This window comes from Chiloscyllium plagiosum, unplaced genomic scaffold, assembly GCF_037043375.1.
Source record: "Chiloscyllium plagiosum isolate Xiang-an unplaced genomic scaffold, Cpla_swu_hap1 HiC_scaffold_9, whole genome shotgun sequence".
In the NCBI taxonomy this organism is placed as follows: domain Eukaryota; kingdom Metazoa; phylum Chordata; class Chondrichthyes; order Orectolobiformes; family Hemiscylliidae; genus Chiloscyllium; species Chiloscyllium plagiosum.
In genome coordinates, this window is record NW_028270147.1 from 349,419 (window position 1) to 374,042 (window position 24,624).

General features: G+C 46.9%; 1 protein-coding gene across 7 annotated transcripts in view; it reads left to right on the forward strand.

Annotated features, from left to right (window-relative positions):
- The window catches only part of col11a1a (collagen, type XI, alpha 1a), a 490,074-nt gene that overhangs the window by 38,053 nt on the left and 427,397 nt on the right, over window positions 1-24,624 (forward strand). For all 7 annotated transcript variants that reach the window (XM_087990322.1, XM_087990323.1, XM_087990324.1 and 4 more), the window contains exons 3-4: window positions 1,345-1,558; window positions 5,303-5,465. In XM_087990322.1, the coding sequence (XP_087846448.1) occupies window positions 1,345-1,558; window positions 5,303-5,465 (377 nt within the window). The remainder of the gene's footprint in view (window positions 1-1,344; window positions 1,559-5,302; window positions 5,466-24,624) is intronic.

Genomic DNA, 24,624 nt, shown 5'->3' on the forward strand with positions numbered 1-24,624 from the left:
TGGGAAGGTCCTGCCCCTTGTCCTGGACTCTCCCCCTCCTCTCTCCATCAACCCAATCAACTCCTTTTATCATCTGAGAGACCTCCATGGGATCCCCCTTTAATCTTCGATACTCAGGGGATTACAATCCGGTCGATACAACCCGGCCTCGTCCTTTAACCCTTTCCTCCCCGGGATCATTCTGGTGAATCTGCTCTGTCCCCCCCAAGGCCAATCTCCCCTTCCTGAGGAGTGGGACGCAGACCTGAACCCGGTTCCTCCTGATGGGGCTCAGGCCAGAGTTGGAGAGAAACTCAGAACTGCAGAGGGCAAAACTGGCAATCAGCCCACCATGCCTGCACTGGCTCTTCGGATGATTATGGTGACTTAGTGATCCAGGCTGGGTCAGGTTTGTCTCAGTGAATAATGAAGTGCAAAAGCTAAACATCGTTTTACTCACTCATGGGTCAAGGACATCACTGGCTGCGCCCAGCATTTATTGCTCGTCCCTAATTGCCTCTTGAGAAGGTGGGGGTAAGCTGCCTTCTTGAACCGCTACAGTCCATGTGCTGTATTTAGACCCACAATGCCCTGAGGGAGGGAATTCAAATATTTTTACCCAGCGACAGTGAAGGAACTGCGATATATTTCCAAGTCAGGATTGGGAGTGGCTTGGAGGGGAACTTGAAGGTGGTGCCATTCCCACATATCTATGGTCCCTTTCCATCTTCTGAAGTATAGAGGGAGTGCCGCACTGTCGGACAGTCAGTGCTGAGGGAGTGCCGCACTGTCAGGGGATCGGTGCTGAGGGAGTGCTGCACTGTCAGAGGGTCAGTGCTGAGGGAGTGCTGCGCTATCGGAGGGTCAATGCTGAGGGAGTGCTGCACTGTCGGAGGGTCAGTGCTGAGGGAGTGCTGCACTGTCAGAGGGACAGTGCTGAGGGAGTGCCGCACTGTCAGAGGGACAGTGCTGAGGGAGTGCTGCACTGTTGGAGGGTCAGTACTGAGGGAGTGCTGCACTGTCGGAGGGTCAGTACCGAGAGAGTGCCGCACTGTCAGATGCGCTGTCTTTCCTGTGTTGTTTCAGTACCACCACCACCCTTTCATCTGTCTGAGTGATATTGCAGATGCTCCTGTCCAGCAGGAGTGAATCTTTGGTCCTGAGTTACGATCTGTCACACAGTTTGGCTGATCATTGTCGCAGAGATCTTGCTGTGTGTAAATTGATGTCACGTTCACTGCTTTTTAATATTGACTACACTTTAGCAATAGACAATTGGGAAAGCTTGTGCTATTATATTATAGCAAGTTCTCCTTCAAAATGTCCGAGATTTTTTCACATTGTACTGATTATTTCCTCCTGCAGGTGGACAGTTCCCACGTGACTTCTCCATTTTAGTTACTCTGAAGCCCAAACGGAACACCCAGGCGTTCCTTCTCTCCATCTACAATGAGCAAGGTGTGCAGCAGCTGGGAGTGGAGGTCGGCAGGTCTCCTGTGTTTGTGTACGAGGATCAGAATGGTCGCCCAGCGCCAGAGGATTACCCAATTTTCACCACAACTAACCTTGCTGACAACAAGTGAGTAAGTCGGGAGTGAGGCATCACTGCGCCTGGTTAAGGTCGGCCTAGCGTAGGGCTCTCACAGAGATGCAGGAACTACAGTTGTTTCTGGAGGAGCTGGGATTAGAGCAGGGAAGGTTCGGGGGATTTTATTGAGGTGTTCAGAATCATGAAGCGAGTTAGATCAAGTAAATCAGTGTCTCCAGTGCAGGAGTAAGAACCAAAAAGACCCGCCAAGTCAGGGAGTGTGTGTGAGGAGTGAGAGTTCATGCGGCAGGTCGATGAGTTTCAAACTGAACTGAGGAGAAATAGCAACCAGAGATGGGGGGAAGGTGGACAAGGTCGCAGGGCTTGCGTTTACAAAGAACAGACAGTGGGAGTGGGTTTGGAGAGAGTGTGTCCCAGAGAGTTGGGAGAATGTGGAAGAGCCAGGATGGAAATTAATCCAGCAAAGTGATAAAACAAGGAATGAGAAAAACAAATCTCTGAACCAAGAGAAGGTAGAGCTTCTGATCGGAAAATATTCAACTCACCTTTGAGATTCCAGAGGGAGGGCTGAGATTCCGGAGGGAGGGCTGAGTCAGTCAGTGACATGTAGAATTCAGGTTGAACTTAGAGTCGTAGAGATGTACAGCAGAGAAACAGACCCATTTGTCCAACCTGTCCATGCTAACCAGATATCCTAACCTAATCTAGTCCCATTTTCCAGCACTTGGCCTATATCCCTCTAAACTCTTCCTATTCATATACCCATCCAGATGCCTCTTAAATGTTGCAATTGTACCAGCCTCCCCCACAAACTCTGGCAGCTCATTCCATACACGTACCACCCTCTGTGTGAAAATGTTGCCCCTTCGGTCTCTTTTATATCTTTCCCCTCTCACCCTAAACCTATGCCCTCTCGTTCTGGACGCCCCCACTTCAGGGATAAGACCTTGTCTATTTAACCTATCCATGCCCCTCATGATCTTATAAACCTCTATAAGGTCACCCCTCAGCCTCCGACGCTCCAGAGAAAACAGCCTCAGCCTGTTCAGCCTCTCCCTGTAGCTCAAATCCTCCAACCCTGGCAACATCCTTGTAAATCTTCTCTGGACCCTTTTAAGTTTCACAACTATCGACTAATGTCATGAGATTTTAATTACATGCCAGTGAAATTATTAATTGTGTATTTCACATTATATAGATTTTCAAAACAATTTAAATAGTTTCCTTGAGGGTTGCTAAGCAGAGCCAGAAAAATGACAGCCTATTCCTGCCCTCACATCCATTCAATCTAATATTGGTTTGCTGGGAAGAATGGCCAAGAGGGGGCTAATGGAAGCTCAGGATCACATTGGGCACTCAGTCTCTGTTTGGTCTTACCAGTGTAGAGAACAGCTCATTGTGAGTGTGAAAGGTAGACTGGATTGAAAGGTACAAAGAACAAAGAACATTACAGCATAGGGACAGACCCTCCGGCCCTCCAAGCCTGCACCAACCCAGATCCTTTATCTAAACCTGTCGCCTATTTCCTAAGGATCTGTATCCCTCTGCTCCCTGCTCATTCATGTATCTGTCCAGATACATCTTCAACGATGCTATCATTCCCACCCCTACCACCTCCGATGGCAACGCATTCCAGGCCCCCACCACCCGCTGTATGAAAAACTTTCCACGTATATCTCCACTAAACCTTTCCCCTCTCTGTTTGAACTCATGACCCCTAGTAATTGAGTCCCCACTCTGGGAAAAAGCTTCTTACTATCCACCCTGTAGGCCTCAATCAGGTTCCCCCTTCAACCTCTATCTTTCTAATGAAAACAATCCTAACCTACTCAACCTCTCTTCATAGCTCGCACCTTCCATACCAGGCAACATCCTGGTGAACCTCCTCTGCACTCTCTCCAAAGCATCCACATCCTTTGGGAATGTGGCAACCAGATCTGTACACAGTATTCCAAATGTGGTCAAACCAAAGTCCTATACAGCTGTAACATGACCTGCCAACCCTTGTACTCAAAACCCCGTCTGATGAAGGACAGCATGCTGTATGCCTTCTTGACCACTTTACTGACCTGCGTTGCCACCTTAAGGGTACAATGGACATGAACACCCAGATCTCTCTGTGCATCAATTTTCCCCAGGACTTTTCCATTTACTGTATAGTTCGCTCTGGAATTGCATCTTCCAAAATGTATCACCTCACATTTGTCCGGATTGAACTCCATCAGCCATTTCTCTGGCCAGCTCTCCAACCTATCTATATTCTGCTGTACCCCTTCACTATCTGCTACTCCACCAATCTTAGTGTCATCTGCAAACTTACTAATGAGGCAACCTACACCTTCCTCCAAATCAGTTATGTATATCACAAACAACAGTGGTCCCAGCATGGATCCCTGTGGGACACCGCTGCTCACAGCTCTCCATTTTGAGAAGTTTCCTTCCACTACGACTCTCTGTCTCCTGTTGCCCAGCCAGTTCTCTATCTATCCAGCTAGTACACCCTGGACTCCATGTGACTTCACTTTCTCCATCAGCTTACCATGGGGAACCTTACTAAAGTCCATGGATATACCATCTACACACCTTCCCTCATTAATCATTTATGTCACCTCTTCAAAGAATTCTATTAAGTTGGTAAGACATGACCTTCCCTGGACAAGACCATGCTGCCTATCACTGATTACCCTATTTTCTTCCAAATGGGTACATATCCTATCCCTCAGTATCTTCTCCAGTCGCTTCCCTACCACTGACATCAGACTCACTGTTCTATAATTACCTGGATTATCCCTGCTACCCTTCTTAAACAAGGGGACAACATCAGCAATCCTCCAGTCCTCTGGGACCTCACCCATGTTCAATGATGCTGCAAAGATATCTGTTAAAGCCCCAGCTATTTCCTCTCCCCCTTCCCTCAGTAACCTGGGGTAGATCCCATCCGGTCCTGGGGACTTTGAGAATACCCAACCTTAATGCCTTTGAGAATACCCAACACTTCCTCCCTCCTTATGCTGACTTGATCTTGAGTAAGCAAAGATCTATCCCTAACCTCAACATCTGCCATGTCCCTCTCCTTGGTGAATACTCATTAAGAATCTCATCCATTTTCTCTGACTCCACACATATCTTTCCTCCTTTGTCCTTGAGTGGGCCAACCCTTTCCCTCATTACCCTCTTGTTCCTTATATATGAATGAAAGGCTTTGGGGTTTTCATTAATCCTGCTCACTAAGGATATCTCATGACCCCTCTTTGTCCTCTTAATTCCTCATTTCGGATTGATCCTACATTCCCGATATTCTTCCAAAGCTTTGTCTGTTTTCAGTCGCCTCGACCTTATGTATGTTTCCTTTTTCCTCTGAGCTAGTCTCACAATTTCACCTGTCATCCATGGTTCCCGAACCACTCTGATCTAGACTCTGGCTTCCAGCATCTGCAGTCCTTGGTTTTACCTAGACTCTGAGGCGATTGAGTTAACTCAGGCTGTATTGAATCAAGCTTAGGAGAGCCTGTGGAATTCACTCCCAACGAAAGCAGTGTCGGTGTTTTCAAGACGGAGGTAGATACAGCTATTGAGGCTAACGGGATCAGGGATATAGGGATGAGGCTGGCATCAGGATGTTGAGCTCAATGATCAGCCATGATCATATTGAATGATGGGCCAGGCTCGGGGGGGGCTGAATGGCCTACTCCTGCTGCTATTTTCTATGTTTCTTGCTCATGGATACCAAGGCGGTATGTGTGAAATGTTTCCATCAGATTGTGTGTTTTGCAGGTGGCATCGCGTGGCTATCAGTGTTCAGAAAAAGAATGTGACAATGATTGTAGACTGTAAAAAGAAAACTTCCCAACCACTCCCAAGGAGTAACAACCCCATCGTGGATACAAACGGAATCACGGTGTTTGGGACAAGGATCCTGGATGAGGAAGTCTATGAGGTAACAGCTTTTAAAAATCATCAGCTTTAGAGCATTGTCTCTTCACAGCAAGTTTCATTTACAGCATCTTTAGTCAATTAAAACATCCCAGAATGCTCCAACAGACCACTAAAGGCTCAAACTATGACCTGGGGTCACATGAGGTGATATTTAGGACAGGTGACCAAAATATTGGTTAAAGAGGGAGGTTATAGGAAACATCTTAAGGGAGGACTGAGTGATGAATCTCACTCTGCTCTGGGAGTACACTGGAAATCAAACCCTCCTGTTCCCAGACTCGTCACTAAGTGAAAGATTTTGAAATATACACAGAATTCCCATTTCCGAGGTTGAAGGAAAGCAGGGGCGGGATTCTGTAACTAACGAGAATGCTTGTTCATTACAATAAATAGACACTAGCTACAGGTAAATTATCACAAACTGTTGGTGAAAACTCACTTCCTTTTACACAGATAAAGACAGACCCTGAAGGAAATATAAAGAACAGGTATTAACGGCGGGGGGAGATCTGGGAGGGTAGTTCAGTGGTCCCTGTCCATAGGGGTTGTTGAGATGTTCTTGAACTGATCAGAATTCTGCTTCTTGATCTTCCTTCTCCAGATACTTTCACTGGTTTTCACAAGGAATGGAGTGACTGGTGCACATTGATAAAGATCTCTGACTTATTAGTGTTCCTGTGAGAGACTAAAAATTGCTCTGTTTTTCAGATTGACTAACTATCTGCCAAAAAAGAAGCTCATTAATTCTGTGTCTCACTTTCATTGGCCGAGCCTATTTGCAGAATTTCATTCATGTTTTTGTTAAAATTGGGAAAGAGAAAAAGCAGAAGGTTAGACAGGAAACTCTGACAAGTCATTGAGTTATTTTAAATCTGCTTGAAGAGGAGTGTTTGTCTAATCAGGTGTGTTGGGAAGGAGAGAGAGACAGATTGTATAGGGATCTGTAGGGCTGGAGTCTGGGATGGGTGATTGTATAGGGATCTGTAGGGCTGGAGTCTGGGATGGGTGATTGTATAGGGATCTGTAGGGCTGGAGTCTGGGATGGGTAATTGTATAGGGATCTGTAGGGCTGGAGTCTGGGATGGGTGATTGTATAGGGATCTGTAGGGCTGGAGTCTGGGATGGGTGATTGTATAGGGATCTGTAGGGCTAGAGTCTGGGATGGGTGATTGTATAGGGATCTGTAGGGCTAGAGTCTGGGATGGGTGATTGTATAGGGATCTGTGGATTCTGAAGATTTTATTAACATGTCAGAAAGAGAGCAATTAGTTCAGTGACAGTGACACCACATTGCTTGTGTATCTGGAAGACTTCTGTACACGTTCACAGCTCCAGTCAAATCACATTGTTGGCTTATGACAGACTCATAGAAACATCATAGCACTCCAGAGAGACCATTCTACCCTCTGTGTCTGTGCTGGATGAGTATAGAATAGAATGGAATGGAATAGCCTTTATTGTCACAGTAAAAAGTTTGTAACGTTGCCTCTCGATGCCATCTCAGGTGCAGGGCACCCAGTTATGTTAAATGTTGTTATAGAGAAATAATAATAAAAAAAAACATCATAGGAATCCCAAGTTTATATATCCAGAATGAGAATAAAAAATATTTTTAAAGTACTCAACTTATGGTCCTTTTCCTGTGTGTCTGTGTACATTGGGTTTCAGAACGCAAGCACACACTGCCTCCACACGCTGACATCTGTCCAGGACTCAACCCAAGGATTCCCCCCCCCCCGGACTTCCCCTCCCCCAGGACTCCCCTCCCCCAGGACCCCCCACCTCCCGGACTTCCCCCCCCCCCCAGACTCCCCACCCCTAGGACTCCCCACACCCCCCCACCCCTCCCCCAGGACTTCCCCACCCCCAGGATTCCCCACCCACCCATCCCCGCCCGCCCCTTAGGTCTCTTTTATATCTTTCCCCTCTCACCCTAAACCTATGCCCTCTAGTTCTGGACTCCCCGACCCCAGGGAAAAGACTTTGTCTATTTATTCTATCCATGCCCCTCATAATTTTATAAACCTCTATAAGGTCACTCCTCAGCTTCCAATGCTCCAGGAGAAACAGCCCCAGCCTGTTCAGCCTCTCCCTATATCTCAAACCCACCAACCCTGGCAACATCCTTGTAAATCTTTCCTCAATGAAAATTCTCAAGTTCTGATAGAGTTATAGTGTCATAGAGCACAGAAGCAGACCCTTCATTCCAACCAGTCCATGCCAAACATAATCCCAAACTAAACCCGTCCACCTGCCTGCAACTGCCCCATATCACTCCAAACCTTTCCATTTACGTAATTATCCAAATGCCTTTTAAACGTTGTAACTGTCCCCACACCCACCAATTCCTCAGGAAGATCATTCCACACACAAACCAGCCTCTGTGTAAAAAATAATCCTCAACACGTTTCAATATCCTATATTTCTTGTGAATTCCCTTTGGTCTCTGTACCGGGACCTATTTTGGATTGATCTTGTGCTGAGACCCCTTGGCTTTTTGATTTTCTGATAGATCGCTTTGATGGAGTAAATCAGGAGGAAGTGTTTCTGGGGACAGGAGGGTGAGGGAGCAGAGGGAGACAGATTGCAGGGAATTGGGGAGAAACCCCTGAGGGGGAGGGGAGGGGATTGTTTTACACAGTGAGTTGTTAGGATCTGGAAGGTGCTGCCTGAAAGGGCGGTGGGAGCAGATTCAATCAGAACTTTCACATCGGGAAACACAAAGAGGGAAACTCATAAATAATATTCAGGAATATGGGGGAAAGAGAAGGGGATAAGGAATCTAACTGGATCACTCTCTCAGAGTTGGCAAAGGGAAGGTATCTAAAACCTGCAGTCAGATTCACTAATTCTAGCTGGGATTTTAATTCCCATAATTTGGATTAGTCTAGACCACTGATTGCTAGTGCCATAACAGAACCTGTGTGCAACTGTACTGAGTGAATTGTACATTTAAAAATATCATGTTCTATTTTGACATCCTTGTGCTAGGACACTGTTATTTCTTGGGGCGTTGATGGATGGTTGGAGTTTCTCACCGATCTTGGCATTGTCCTGATTTTATTCTGCATTTTCAGTCCGAGTTGTACCAAGGGGAAATGGGCCTGGTGCCCAGTGAATAGTGATCTCTGCCAAAAACACTGGGAAAGACATTACCCGAGCGTTTCCACTCTGTTAGATTTGATCCTCAAAGCAACCTCCCTCTCCCTTCGCCAAGCAACTCAATGTCCTGGGGAGTCACTGGCAGCGTTTAACAGTCAGATGGAATGTGTGTGTATAGATCAACACAACACAGAGAAGGTGGGGGGGTTAGTACGTGGAGTTAATAAACAGATCAACCAGAATGGAATTAGAGAGTGGGGTTGTTTTGAGGGGCTAAATGGCCTCATCCTATCCCTATATTCAGAGTGAGTGATTGTCCATGGCTGATTATTCTGAATGAGTCAGACTGACCAAGCTCACGATAGCGTCGAAAACTCCTTACCTGAGTCATGTTGATCTGTTGATGGGAGCTGGGAGTCAGTATCTGAGACCAGGAGAAGGTGCTGCCCTGAGCTGCTTTTTGAAACATTAGGATCAGTCTGTGTTTCTCCTGTTCAGCCCAGGCTGTCCCAGTGTTGGACCTCAATCTGCCAAACGCTCTGGGAAACCTCAGCTGACATCACGGAGTTGGAATGGGTCTGCAGTGATAGTGAGAGCTGCTGGCTGCTGGGAGTGTGGAATTGAAGCAGCAGATGAGAGATTGGCAAGCTGCCCTGGGCCAAGCCTTGGTGGGCTAGCAGCAGGGGGGAGGGGGCAGGGGGGAGGAGGGGGGGAACAGCAGTAACAGCAGCAGCTGGGAGAGCAATAATCACAGGCTGGGAAAAGAAACACTGCCTTTTGGCAGTGAATAAAAAGGTGGCCTCCTGTTAGACAGCTGCCAAACTGTGATCTGAGTATTTATACAGATTTACACCGAATGGAAACTGTCTCCAGAGAGACACTTGGTAGCTAAGGAAAGACTTGCATTTCAGTGGCGCCTGTCACCACCTCAGCTTACTCCCAAAACATTTTGGAACCAATCGCATGGCTTTCTGAAGGGTAGATACTGATGATATATAAAACACAGAAGTCAGGAGGTGGACAGTAAGATTCCACAAACAATAAGCAGATAACCAGCAGATTGACACATCCTATGGTAATAACTGAAGGATAAATATTGACCAGCACACGCCCCCTGCGCAACCCCCGCGCACACACACAAACACACTCAACATGGCTCATTAAATCACTGTCTGCATTAAACTGACAAGGCAAACCTCAGCTGGAACACAGCACCTCCGACATTGCAGCACTCCCTCAGTTCTGACCCTCCGACAGTGCAGCACTCCCTCAGTTCTGACCCTCCGACAGTGCGGCACTCCCTCAGTACTGACCCACCGACAGTGCGGCACTCCCTCAGTACCGACCCTCCGACAGTGTGGTGCTCTCTCAGTACTGACCCTCCCTCAGTACCGACCCTCTGACAGTGCGGCACTCCCTCAGCACTGACCCTCTGACAGTGCGGCACTCCCTCAGCACTGACCCTCTCTCAGCACTGACCCTCCAACAGTGCAGCACTCCCTCAGTAATGACTCTCTGACAGTGCAGCACTCCCTCAGTACCGACCCTCTGACAGTGCGGCACTCCCTCAGCATTGACCCTCTGACAGTGCGGCATTCCCTCAGCACTGACCCTCCGACAGTGCGGCACTCCCTCAGCACTGACCCTCCGACATGTGCGGCACTTCCTCAGCACTGACCCTCCGACAGTGCAGCACTCCCTCAGCACTGACCCTCCGACAGTGCGGCACTCCCTCAGCACTGACCCTCTGACAGTGCGGCACTCCCTCAGCACTGACCTTCTGACAGTGCGGCACTCCCTCAGCACTGACCCTCTGACAGTGCAGCATTCCCTCAGTACTGATCCTCTGACAGTGCGGCACTCCCTCAGCACTGACCCTCTGACAGTGCGGCACTCCCTCAGCACTGACCTTCTGACAGTGCGGCACTCCCTCAGTACTGACCCTCTGACAGTGCAGCACTCCCTCAGCACTGACCCTCTGACAGTGCAGCATTCCCTCAGTACTGATCCTCTGACAGTGCGGCACTCCCTCAGCACTGACCCTCCGACAGTGTGGCACTCCCTCAGTACTGATCCTCTGACAGTGCGGCACTCCCTCAGCACTGACCTTCTGACAGTGCAGCACTCCCTCAATGCTGAGCTGGAATTTGTCTGAATTTGCTGCTGTCTGTGGATTATTGTTTTGAATCGATATTGTTGTTCCTCAGAGCAGAATGACATGTTGAATGTTATGGTGATGATGGGATAACTCATCTCTGGGCAATTAGAGATGGGTAATAAATGCTGGTCCAGCCAGTGATACCTTCATCCTGTGAATGGATAAAAATAAGATCCTATCAATTGCTATCTGAAGGGAATACATCAAATTTAATAACATTATCAACTCCTAAAGCACCTTGTTGAGTTGTGACTGATAAAACACTGCTTGATCCTGACTGTTACACCTGTGACCTTTGATAAATCCTGTTGGTATTAAGTTGTGAACCTACCATTCTCAGTGAGATGTTTGTCTTTCGGTGTTTAGTGATAGCTGATCGGTGGCAATGTGTTCTGTTCATTTTTTGAAGATGAAGCTGGGATACCGTGAGCAGGCTTTATAGCACAATCTACCCAGAGTGAACATAGAACATAGAACAGAGCTGAAAATGTGTTGCTGGAAAAGCGCAGCAGGTCAGGCAGCATCCAAGGAGCAGGAGAATCGACGTTTCGGGCATAAGCCCTTCTTCAGGAATGGGGAAAGTTTGTCCAGCAGGCTAAGATAAAAGGTAGGGAGGAGGGACTTGGGGGAGGGGCGTCGGAAATGTGATAGGTGGAAAGAGGTCAAGGTGAGGGTGAGAGGTCTTCCTGACCTCTCCGCCCCCACCCCAGTCTGACCTATCACCCTCACCTTGACCTCTTTCCACCTATCACATTTCCGACGCCCCTCCCCCAAGTCCCTCCTCCCTACCTTTTATCTTAGCCTGCTGGACCAACTTTCCTCATTCCTGAAGAAGGGCTTATGCCCGAAACATCGATTCTCCTGTTCCCTGGATGCTGCCTGACCTGCTGCGCTTTTCCAGCAACACATTTTCAGCTCTGATCTCCAGCATCTGCAGACCTCACTTTCTCCTCATAGAACACAGAACAGTACAGCACAGAACAGGCCCTTCAGCCCACGATGTTGTGCCAACCACTGATCCTCATGTATGCACCCTCAAATTTCTGTGACCATATGAATGTCCAGGAGTCTCTTAAATGTCCCCAATGACCCTGCCTCCACAACTGCTGCTGGCAACGCATTCCATGCTCTCACAACTCTCTGTGTAAACTACCCGCCCCTGACATCCCCTCTATACTTTCCTCCAACCAGCTTAAAACTATGACCCCTCGTGTTAACAATTTCTGCCCTGGGTAATAGTCTCTGGCTATCGACTCTATCTCTGCCTCTCATTATCTTGTATACCTCAATTAGGTCCCCTCATCGCCTCCTTTTCTCCAATGAAAAAAGTCCGAGCTCAGTCAACCTCTCTTCATAAGATAAGCCCTCCAGTCCAGGCAGCATCCTGGTAAACCTCCTCTGAACCCTCTCCAAAGCATCCACATCTTTCCTATAATAGGGCGACCAGAACTGGGCACAGTATTCCAAGTGCGGTCTAACCAAAGTTTTATAGAGCTACAACAAGATCTCACGACTCTTAAACTCAATCCCCCTGTTAATGAAAGCCAAAACACCATATGCTTTCTTAACAACCCTGTCCACTTGGGTGGCCATTTTAAGGGATCTATGTACCTGCACACCAAGATCCCTCTGTTCCTCCACACTGCCAAGAATCCTATCCTTAATCCTGTACTCAGCTTTCAAATTCAACCTTCCAAAATGCATCACCTTGCATTTATCCAGGTTGAACTCCATCTGCCACCTCTCGGCCCATCTCTGCATCCTGTCAATGTCCCGCTGCAGTCTACAATAGCCCTCTATACTGTCAACGATACCTCCAACCTTTTTGTCATCTGTAAACTTGCTGACCCATCCTTCAATCCCCTCATCCAAGTCATTAATAAAAATTACAAACAGTAGAGGCCCAAGGACAGAGCCCTGTGGAACACCACTCACCACAGACTTCCAGGCAGAGTATTTTCCTTCTACTACCACTCGCTGTCTTTCTGTTGGCCAGCCAATTCTGTATCCCGACAGCTATGTTCCCCTGAATCCCATTCCTCCTGACCTTCTGAATGAGCCTACCATGGGGAACCTTATCAAATGCCTTGCTGAAGTGCCGTTCACTCATCACTCTGTCTTCATTCACTGTCATTACTCCCATAACAGCCTCCATGTCCCCTTTCTCTCCTTGCTCCCTCTAAGGTCTCTGTACTCCTTCCATTCTGCCCTGTTAATGCTCCAATTCTCCTGGCTAAAACATTGGTGACCATGCCTTCAGTGCCTGGCTGCTGTGTCCTGACTCTCTTCCCCCTCGAAACCTCGTTATGACCTGTGGGCGCTTCTTGAGACTGAGCTCCATTTGTCAGAATATCCCCTCCTTTGGTGTGGTGCCAAAAATGTGGCTGATCAAAGTGAGTTTGGCTCCTTGTGAGTAATCCTCACGGTGTTCTTGTTTCAGCAAACGATGGGAATGAATGAAACCTTGACCCACATTCTTTCTTTCTCCAATGAGATGGTTCTATTTCATGTGTGGACAGGGAGTAAATTAATCTTCGCCAATTTTGGAACAGTGTTTTTGCTGTCTGTGATGCAATGCCCTGCTCAGGACAGTGTCACCCTGTTTGCATTTTTCACTCCTGGCTTTGAATAATTTCATACTGCTACAATTTTATCCTAAAATGTAAAACAAAATTATTCTTAATCGCTGGTTGGGTGTACAAGACTCTAATTTAGTTTAAAAATATTGACTTAATTACTGTGAGAAATAAGGATAACTCTGGAGATGTGATTCTCCACCCAGTAATGTGGACTTGAAAGGCCATCAGATGTATGAGCTGGAGGAGACCATTCAGCCCCTCGGGCCTGTTCCATTATTAAACAAGATCGAGGCTGATCTGTTTGTGTTTCCAATCCCATAAGCCCGTGTACCCCCCGATCGTCCGCCACTCCCCTGCATCACAAGAGTCTATCCCCCTCTGTCTGGGAAATATTCACTGACTCAACCTCCACTACCTTCTGAGGCAGAGAGTTCCAAAATCTCACAACCCTCTGAGAGGGGAAAACAATCTCATCTCTGCCCTGAAGGTGGTGACTCCTAATTTTAATTTTAACCTAATTCACTCGACAAAATAAAAATAAAAATAAAAATAAACAAATCGAAAGGACTGTGGATGTTGGAAATTGGAGACAAAAACAGAAATGGTTGGAAAAGCTCAGCAGGTCTGGCAGTATCTGTGGAGAGAAATCAGAGTTAACGTTTCGGGTCGAATGACCCTTCCTCAGAGAGCTGACAAAAGCTTATGATTTTAAATAAACCTGTGGGACTATAACCTGGTGACGTGTCCACCCCAGTCCAACAGCGGCATCTCTCCATCTTGAATAAAGAGCCCAAAACAGTACACAGTATTCGGGATGTGATCTCACCGATGCCGTGGATAAATGAAGCAGAATATCTGCACTTTTATATTCAATGCCTCATCCCATTAAATGTCAGCGTTCCATTAGTCTTCATCATCACTTGCTGTACGTGCGTATGAACGCTCTGTGCCTCAGGCACTCCAACACCCTGATCCATCTACACCTCAGAATTCCACAGTCGTTCTCCAGTTAAGTAACATTCAGGTTTTTTTAATCTTCCTTCCAAAGTGAAGAACTTCACAATTTCCCACATTATACTTCACCTTCCAGACCTTTACCCACTCTCTCAACCGAGCTCTTTGCATCTGCAGACCCCTTTCCAAACTATCTCGGTGTTGTCTGGGAATTTATCCACCGTGTATTCACTCCCCTCATCTACATTGAGACAACTGCACAGAGGCTGGTATCCCGTCACCAAGTCTCCCCTTTATTTCCACGTGGAGAGTTTTTGACCCTGATCCAGCTCCCTCGGAGCCAGCTCTCAAAGTGACAGAACCCCTGACACTCTTGTTTCTACCTGTCAGCCAGGGCTCCTGATTGGGGCTGTTAATCTGGTCCAATCAGGGAACTCGTATTCTATGAGGTGCAGCTGGTTGACCATGTTACAATAATTACATCCCTCCCCCTCTGAGTCCGCAGACATAGGCCGGTTCGGCCTTTGTAGTGCCTCCGGGGCATTTTAGCACTGGGCCAGGTTCCTCCAACCCCGCCTCTGTTATGGGTGACGTGTAACACACAGTAACTCACCTCTTGTTTCCGGAACATCTCGGAAGAAATGCATTCTCCTGTTTAGTCAGGAAAGGTGTTCGAGGCGGTGATAGCCATTGTACCCACCTCAGATTCTAAGATTCAATGCTTCACCGAGACGGAGACCCCATGGGTTCCGGGACAGTCTGAAAGGATGTCAAGAAGTTGAGCATGTTTTGCTCATGCCCCGTTTGTGAGTTTGCAGCTTTCATATGGGTCCACGTGTTTGTTCAGGACCATCACAACAACCCAAACTTTATACATCACTAGACCTGACTTCGCGGTGACCATGCCTCTTACCCAGGTGGGGCCATTCCTGTGGTTCCTGTGTGACACTTTGTCACCTGAAGTAAACTGTCTCTCTCACTTAGCGGAGTGTTGTGCCTGGCACTGGCATTCTTGATGCTGTTTCATCCACCTGCACTCCCCCACGCTCCCAAAGTCTGAGAAGATCAGGTTTAACCTGGTGCAGAGTCTTCTCCCCATGAGCATCTATGCTGGAGCCATCCCTGCATGACAGGCTGGTCTTAAGTCAATTAGGAACCGGGACAGTTTGGGTTCGAGTGAAGTTGTAGGCTGTTTCTTCAAGCCTGCCTTCAAAGTTTGGACTGCTGTTTCTGCCAGACCATTGGATGATGGATGATATGGAGCTGTCCTTAGATGATGAATACCATTCGACTTTAGAAAATATTTGAATTCCCTGCTGGTAAACGATGGCCCGTTATCCGTGACCAACACTTCGGGAGTCCGTGAATGAATTCTATGTACATCCAGCCTCTTTGAGTGGGGTCCATAATGACTAAGAACATTGAGCCTATGAAAGGACCTGCAGAGTTGACATGTAACTTAATCCAGGGTTTATCAGCCAAACGGCTCTTGGATAGGCACATGGAGGGGATGTAATTTAGTTTAAACTTATAGTAGATAAAAGGTTGGCACAACATCAAGGGCCAAAGAGCCTGCACTGTGCTGTCCTGCTCTATGTTCGATATATTCCCACAAATGTGGGGGAGCTGAAGGTGGTAACTTTTGTCCTTGTTGGCACTCTGGGCACTGTCCCACCAACATGGCTATGTCTGCATCCAATCCTGCCCACCAGGCATAATGTCTCACCAGCACCTTCATTTTGGAAATCTCTGGCTGACCCTGGTGGAGTTTAGCCTGTATCTGGTGGCGACCTTTACTCGGGACAATCACTCTTGCTCCCATAATAATATGCCGTGCTCTACTGCGGTCTGGTCTCTCCCGTTCCAAAAAGGTTTCAATTCTGGCTCTGATGGCGCTTTGGTTTCCCCATCACCACTGGCGACTTCAGGACTGGATCTTTCTGCATCCAAGGTCTGATATTGTGAGCTGTGATTGGGAGTGTGTTCAGAAAATTCAAAACCTTTATGGACTCTTCCAGTGGCGTTACCATCAGCAGCAGCACAATGCGTCCACATTGGTCTCTTAGCTTCTTGGGGGCTGGTGTTCCAACTTGTAATTGTAGACACTTTAGCATTAAATCCCACTGCTGAGTTTGGTCTGTAGCTGTGGGCGGCACTGCCTTGGTCTGAGTTTGGTCTGTAGCTGTGGGCGGCACTGCCTTGGTCTGAGTTTGGTCTGTAGCTGTGGGCGGCACTGCCTTGTCCTCTTCATGTAGACGCTATAGGGGTTTGTGATCCTTGTTATGACAAAGTTACATTTGTGACAGTATTGGTAGCACTTGCAGACTCTGTCAAACCTTCCTTCTTTATTTGGGTGTATTTATGCCCTGCACTAGCCAAAGTCCTGGCTGCATACACTATTGGGTGTTCCTCTCCATTGGGCCACCTAAGCGCTAATACTATCCTGATGCCATTTGGTGAGACATCGCATCTCGATAGCAGATCCTTGCTTGGGACCATTGTGCACCAACACCTTCGAGGATGATAGCTGTTTCTTCACTTCCCTGAAAGCTAGGGCTTGGCTACATGATCATTACCAAAGCTGATCCTTCCTTGAGTTGATAATGATGGAGACCGGCTTATGTAGGAACTTTCAGTAATAATTCACCAACCCAAAGGAAAGACCTACACTCCAGTACAGACATGGGAGCCAGGGCTCCTTGGATCACTCTCACTTTATCTTCCAATGGGTGTAACCCAGTTTTATCAGCTGTGTAACCCCAATGAGTCAGTTGCGGTGCCTGGGACACAGTATTCCCTTCTAAGGCGTACGCCCACCTGGGAGAAACATATAGGGCTATGTCCCAGTTCTGTACGTGCTCCTTCTTGGTCTTCCCTGTTGTTAGCACCTCATGGTGACCTGAGGTAGATCTTGAAAAATGTTCTCCACCATCTGCTGAATCAGAGCACAGGCTGACAACACCCCACATGGCAGCCTCGTATATTAGTGCAAACCCTTATGGGTATGGATTGTAGTGTACTCCTGAGAATCCTCATCCAACAGTAACTGCAGGTATGCATGGCTCATGCCCAGCTTTGTGAAGGACTGCGTCCCTTCCCCTCCTCCCCCATCTCGCTAGTTTTGCATTTGAGGGATTGGATATTTATCTAGGTGTGTTTCCTCTTTATTTAAGGTCCCCTCAAAGGTGAACTGACCTATCAGGCTTCACAATCGGTATGATCGGGTGCTGCCCAGTTGACAAACTGGATTGGTTTGATTCCTTCACTCTCCAGCCTCCTGATTTCTGCCTCTACTTTTCCCTGTGAGGCAAATGGCCCTGGGCCAGCCTTGCAGAATCGTGGAATTGCTTCCTGGTCAACATATAACCCTTTGGTAGTCCCCAGACCTTCCTGAAAAACCTCCAGGTATTTAATTAGGAGTCATTTTTTAATTGAGAAATGTGGAGCTAATCAAGGTGAATCTTTCTCAGCTAATATTTTCCCTTCAACCTTGGGCCCAAACCTTTTACTACAATCAATGGGAACTGAACCAGCTGCTTCTCATAAGAAATTGGACCAAAGTTGTCCCCTTAATCTGTAAAGGTTCCCTGGTATAGATCCTCAATCTGGCCCAGATCTTGCATAAACATAATGGTTGGAATCAGATTAAAAACTGGTTCTCCAACCATTACACCAGCATTGATCTCGATTTGAGCCAGGTGACCACATAGCCAGATGTTTAGATTATTAGATTACTTAGTGTGGAAACAGGCCCTCCGGCCCAACAAGTCCACACTGACCCTCCGAAGAGCAACCCACCCAGATCCATACCCCTACATTTACCCCTTACCTAACACTGTGGGCAATTTAGCACGGCCAATTCACCTGACCTGCACATCTTTGGACTGTGGGAGGAAACCGGAGCACCCGGAGGAAACCCACGCAGACACTGGGAGAATGTGCAAACTCCACACAGTCAGTCACCTGAGGCGGGAATTGAACCCGGGTCTCTAATGCTGTGAGGCAGCAGTGCTAACCACTGTGCCACCGCAACATCTCAGCAACATCCAAATGAGAACCAATGTAACTGTTCCAAACCAGGTGGGGGTGGGTTTCCAGGGCGCGCACTCCCCTGGATACCGGCCTGTGAGTTTTTTTACTCAGTTCAGGCCTAGTGAGACTCTTTTGTTGTCCTGAGTCCACAGATCGGCAGCAACTACAGTAGCTTGCTGGCCTGGATCCTGAAGAAGCTTTTAACCGTTTGGCCGAAGTTTGGCCTGGTTTTGGGGTTTTGCTGTGGGCTGACCGAGAGTCCCTCTGTTCAGGATTTGTCCTGAGTGAGGCTGTGCGGTTGCCTTCCCTCAAGTGGTGTTCCTCAAGCTGTGGGACTGGTGAAGGTGTCCACGTCCATCGGAGTACCCTGTAACTCATGCTCCACTTACTGCATTGTCCAATAATAAAGCCAGTTGTACTGCCTGCTTGAAGTTCAGTTGGGTTTCTGCTAGGAGGCGCATTCACATAGTTACCTCATTAATCCCCAATACTATTTTCTCAGAATCTCATTAAGGGTGAAACCAAAGTCACATGTTTCTGTCAGTCATCTTAACCTCGTCAAAAATCTCAATATGGATTCCTCTGGTTCTCGAATTGCTGAGTAAACCCGATAGTGTCTCAGAATTGGAGGAGCCTTGGGGGTCGTAATATTCATTAAGTAAATCTATCAGCTCTTGAAAAGTTTCAGTATCTGGTGTCTCAGGAAAACTCAGGCTCCTAATAACTGAAAAAGCTGTGGGTCCACAAGCTGCCAGGAGAATTACTTGTTACTTTTCCTCTGCCCCAATGTCATTTGCTCAGTAAAAAATAACACATTCTTTCCACAAACTGGGCCCAGTCTTTGACAGCAGGATAGATTGGTTCCCAAATAATGATACAATACCAGAAATGTTTACCCCCCCCAGTCAAAGACAACTGTTGCAAGTGAATATCTTCAGGAGCATGCATTTCTGTTTTTTGCCCTGAAATAACTCTGCAGAAACCGATACCCCATCACTATGTCCCCCTTTATTTCCATGTGGGGAATCCTTAACACTGACCCAGCTCCCTCAGAGAGAGCTCTCAGAGTGAACAGGACCTCTGACACTCCTGTTTATATCTGTCAGTCAGGGCTCCCTGATTGGGGCTATTAATCTGACCCAATCAGGGAACTCACTTTCTATGATGTCCACCTGGCTGACATTGTTACAATCACTAAGTGCATCATTGATGTAAATTGCAAAAGGTTGAGGTCCCAGCACAGACCGCTGGGGACCTCCACTCATTACATCCTGAGAATCCGAAATATAACCCATTTCTTCCAACACCGTTTTTCTGCCAGGTGGCCAGCCCTGTACCCATTTTATTATGTTACCCCCACACCAGGAGCTTTTATTTGCTGTAACAATCTTTAACGTGGCATTTTGTCAAATTCCTTCTGGAAATTTAAGTACAGTTCATCTACTGGCTCCCCCTCCTCTACAGCCCATCTTATTCATAGAGTCATAGAGATGTACAGCATGGAAACAGACCCTTCGGTCCAACCCGTCCATGCCAACCAGATATCCCTACCCAAACTAGGCTCACCTGCCAGCACACGGCCCGTATCCCTCCAAACCCTTCCTATTCATATACCCATCCAAATGCCTCTTAAATATTGCAATTGTACCAGCCTCCACCACATCCTCTGGCAGCTCATTCTATACACATACCACCCTCTGTGTGAAAAGGTTGCCCCTTAGGTCTCTTTTATATCTTTCTCCTCTCACCCTAAACCTATGCCCTCTAGACTCCCTGACCCCAGGGAAAAGACTTTGTCTATTTATCCTATCCATGCCTCTCATAATTTTGTAAACCTCTATAAGGTCACCCCTCAGCCTCCGACATTCCAGGGAAAACAGCCCCAACCTGTTCAGCCTCTCCCTATAGCTCAGATCCTCCAACCCTGGCAACATCCTTGTAGGTCTTTTCTGAACCCTTTCAAGTTTCACAACATTTTTCCGATAGGAAGGAGACCAGAATTGCACGCAATATTCCAACAGTGGCCTAACCACTGTCCTGTACAGCTGCAACATGACCTCCCAACTCCTTTGTACTGAATACTCTGACCAATAAAGGAAAGCATACCAAACGCCTTCTTCACTATCCTATCTACCTGCGACTCCACTTTCAAGGAGCTATGAACCTGCACTCCAAGGTCTCTTTGTTCAGCAACACTCCCTAGGACCTTAGCATTAAGTGAATAAGTCCTGCTAAGACTTGCTTTCCCAAAATGCAGCACCTCGCATTTATCTGAATTAAACTCCATCTGCCACTTCTCAGCCCATTGGCCCATCTGGTCCAGATCCTGTTGTAATCTGAGGTAACCCTCTTCGCTAACCACTACACCTCCAATTTTGGTGTCAGCTGCAAACTTACTAACTGTACCTCTTATGCTCGCATTCAAATCATTTATGTAAATGACAAAAAGTAGAGGACCCAGCACCGATCCTTGTGGCACTCCACTGGTCACAGGCCTCCAGTCTGAAAAACAACCCTCCACCAGCACCCTCTGTCTTCTACCTTTGAGCCAGTTCTGTATCCAAATGGCTAATTCTCCCTGTATTCCATGAGATCTAACCTTGCTAACCAGTCTCCCATGGGGAACCTTGCCGAACGCCTTACTGAAGTCCATATAAATCACATCTACTGCTCTGCCCTCATCAATCTTCTTTGTTACTTCTTCAAAAAATTCAATTAAGTTTGTGAGACATGATTTCCCATGCACAAAGCCATGTTGACTATCCCGAATCAGTCCTTGCCTTTCCAAATACATGTACGTCCTGTCCCTCAGGATTCCCTCCAACAACTTGCCCATCACTGAGGTCAGGCTCACCGGTCTATAGTTCCCTGGTTTGTCTTTACCGCCCTTCTTAAACAGTGGCACCACGTTTGCCAACCTCCAGTCTTCCGGCACCTCACCTGTGACTATCGATGATACAAATATCTCAGCAAGAGGCCCAGCAATCACTTCTCTAGCTTCCCACAGAGTTCTCGGGTACACCTGATCAGGTCCTGGGGATTTATCCACTTTTAACCGTTTCAAGACATCCAGCACTTCCTCCTCTGTAATCTGGACACTTTGCAAGATGTCACCAGCTACTTCCCTACAGTCTATATCTTCCATATCCTTTTCCACAGTAAATACTGATGCAAAATATTCATTTAGTATCTCCCCCATTTTCTGTGGCTCCACACAATGGCTGCCTTGCTGATCTTTGAGGGGCCCTATTCTCTCCCTAGTTACCCTTTTGTCCTTAATATATTTGTAAAAACCCCTCTGGATTGTCCTTAATTCTATTTGCCAAAGCTATTTCATGTCCCCGTTTTGCCCTCCTGATTTCCCTCCTAAGTATACTCCTACTTCCTTTATACTCTTCAAAGGCTTCACTCGATCTATCCTGTCTATACCTGACATATGCTTCCTCCTCTTTCTTAACAAATCCTCAATTTCCTTAGTCATCCAGCATTCCTTATACCTCCCAGCTTTCCCTTTCACCCTGACAGGAATATACTGTCTCTGGATTCTTGTTATCTCATTTCTGAAAGCTTCCCATTTTCCAGCCGTCCCATTACCTGCGAACATCTGCCCCCAATCAGCTTTTGAAAGCTCTTGCCTAATATCGTCAAAATTGGCCTTTCTCCATTTTAGAACTTCACCTTTTAGATCTGGTCTCTCCTTTTCCATCACTATTTTAAAACAAATAGAATTATGGTCGCTGGCCCCAAAGTGCTCCCCCACTGACACCTCAGTCACCTGCCCTGCCTTATTTCCCAGGAGGAGGTCAAGTGTTGCACCTTCTCTAATAGGTACATCCATATACAGAATCAGAGAATTGTCTCGTACGCACTTCAAAGGACTTTTATGAATCAGTGAAACTTTTTTTTTAAAGTTCATTTGTGGAATGTGGGTGTCCTCAGCAATGCCAGCATTAATTGCCCATCCCAGTTAAGAGTCAATCACATTGCTGTGGGTCTGGAGTCACATGTTGGCCAGACCGGGTGAGGATGGCAGTTTCTTTCCCTGAAGGACATTAGTGAACCCAATGGGTTTTTCCAGCAATCGACAATGGTTTTATCATCAACATTAGTCTCTTAATTCCAGATTTTTAATTGAATGCAAATTCCATCATCTGCAGGATTTGAACCTGGGTCCCGGGGTTGTTACCTTGGTCTCATTCCTGATGAAGGGCCTATGCCCGAAATGTCAATTCTCCTGCTCCTCAGTTGCTGCCTAACCGTCTGCTTTTTCAGCACCACATTCTCGTCTCTGGATTAATAATCCAGTTGTAACGCCACTAGGCCATTGCCTTCCCTTTGATGAACCCATGCTAACACTTCCTGTTCCTCTCAGTGCCCAGCTACAATCTCTTCAATGATTGATTCCAACCCCTTCCCCATGACAGACATCAAGGGAACTGGCCTATAGCCTGCTGCCTCTCTTCCTGCCTGAACACAGCGGGGTCACGTTGCTGTGCTCACTCTGATGGGACCCAATGGAAAAGCTTTGAACTTTGCAAAATCCGGATCCACAATCCATGATCATGTGACCAACAAGTTCAAGATGCATCAACAGCAGTGCACCTCCAAAGAGCTGGGGATCTGACAGATCCAATTGCCCAGATCCCCCTTGGCTCTGTATGTCTGATTGTTTCCGTCACCTTTCAACTCCAACAATGCTGACCCTTTAACCTGTTTGAAGTGGGACTTGGATCCAAATTGCTTCAACTATTCATTACGGATTGAAGATCTTCACCTTCCATTTTTAAAACAGATCCCCCTAGGCAGAGAGTAAGCCTTGAATTATCCAGAGATGGGATAATACCACAAGACCCTCAGAAGTGTTTAAAATAATAAATTAATAGATGTAGTTGACAGGATGTGAAACTGCACAGGAAGATCCCAATGGATTTGAATTTAACACCTTAGCTACTCATCAATAACTACCAGGTGATTGGAATCATTTAAAATCATTGCGTTTCAGAGACAGCACCGTAGCTCGGCACTGAATTAGCGATGATCCAAAATCTAATGAGCACAGCTGGATATTTCAGTGTGTTTTAAGGGAAAGCTCTTTATGAAATGATGCAGGAGGTTCAGAGGACTGTGCAATGAGGTCAATCCAGCAGCATTTGATGGAAACTTGTAGGTGAAACACAACCCGCTGTACTGGAGAATTCCTGAAGATGATTGGTGTTTAAGAAGCAAGTCTTTCTGGTCTTTCTGTCCAGCTGTAGCTGATGATGGGTTGGAGGTTGCTGTGTGAGGGACAGTGATGGAACAGTTTTGATATGCTGTGATTATTTAGGCTGCCTGTTGTATTTGGCTCCCAGCAAGCAGTGATCAGTTTTCAGCGCTCAGCGCACGTTTCTCTCATCCAACATCCCAACGCTCCCATGTTGTTGGAAGCTCTCCCAGTTTCTCAGTGCTCCTCAGCCAGTTTCATTACAGCAATCAGAAACCTTCTCAAAAGTAAAATTGCACACTTTCCCTAAATATGTCACTGCTGGATCTCACCGTGATAGGCTGAACTGGAAATGAAACTCTGTGTCCGAGAACACTCAGGCAGTTGCCAGCCGATCACTAGAACTCACACATCACCGAACCATTACAGTGCAAAAAGGGGCCATTCAGCACACTGTGCCTGTGCTGGCTGTCTGAACAGTGGTATTGTCATGAGGGTATTAATCCAGAGACCCAGGTAATATCCCAGGGACCAGGGCTTGAATCAATTTGAATTTAATTCCAATTTTAAAAATCCGGAATTAAGAGTCTAATTATGGCTATGAATCCATTATTGATTGTTGGAAAAACCCATTTGGGTCATTAATGTCCTTTAGGGAAGGAAACTGCCATCCTTACCTGGTTCGGCCAACACGTGACTCCAGACCCACAGCAATGTGGGTGACTCTTAACTGCCCTCTGGGTAATTAGGGATGGGTAATAAATGCTGGCCTGGTCAGTGATGCCCTCATCCTGTGAATGATTTTTTTAAAAAGTAATCCTGAATTTCGTATTGAAAGTGTGAGTTGACCTGGTCTCCCCTGCACACTCGGGCAATGTCTTCCAGACTGTGACCACTCACTGCAGAAAATCGCTTTCTTCTCCATCACCTTTATTTCTTTTGTGAATTTAAATCTGTATCTCTTGGTCTGGATCCTGTCATAATGGGAGCGGTTTCTCCTGATCTATTGGCCCGACCTTATTGAGAAAGAAATGTTCTTTAGAGTGGCACGTTGTCTGTAGCTAAATGAAGATTCACTGTGGCATAATCTGTAGCCTCACGGCCCAGCATATCCCCCACTCAACTATTACCA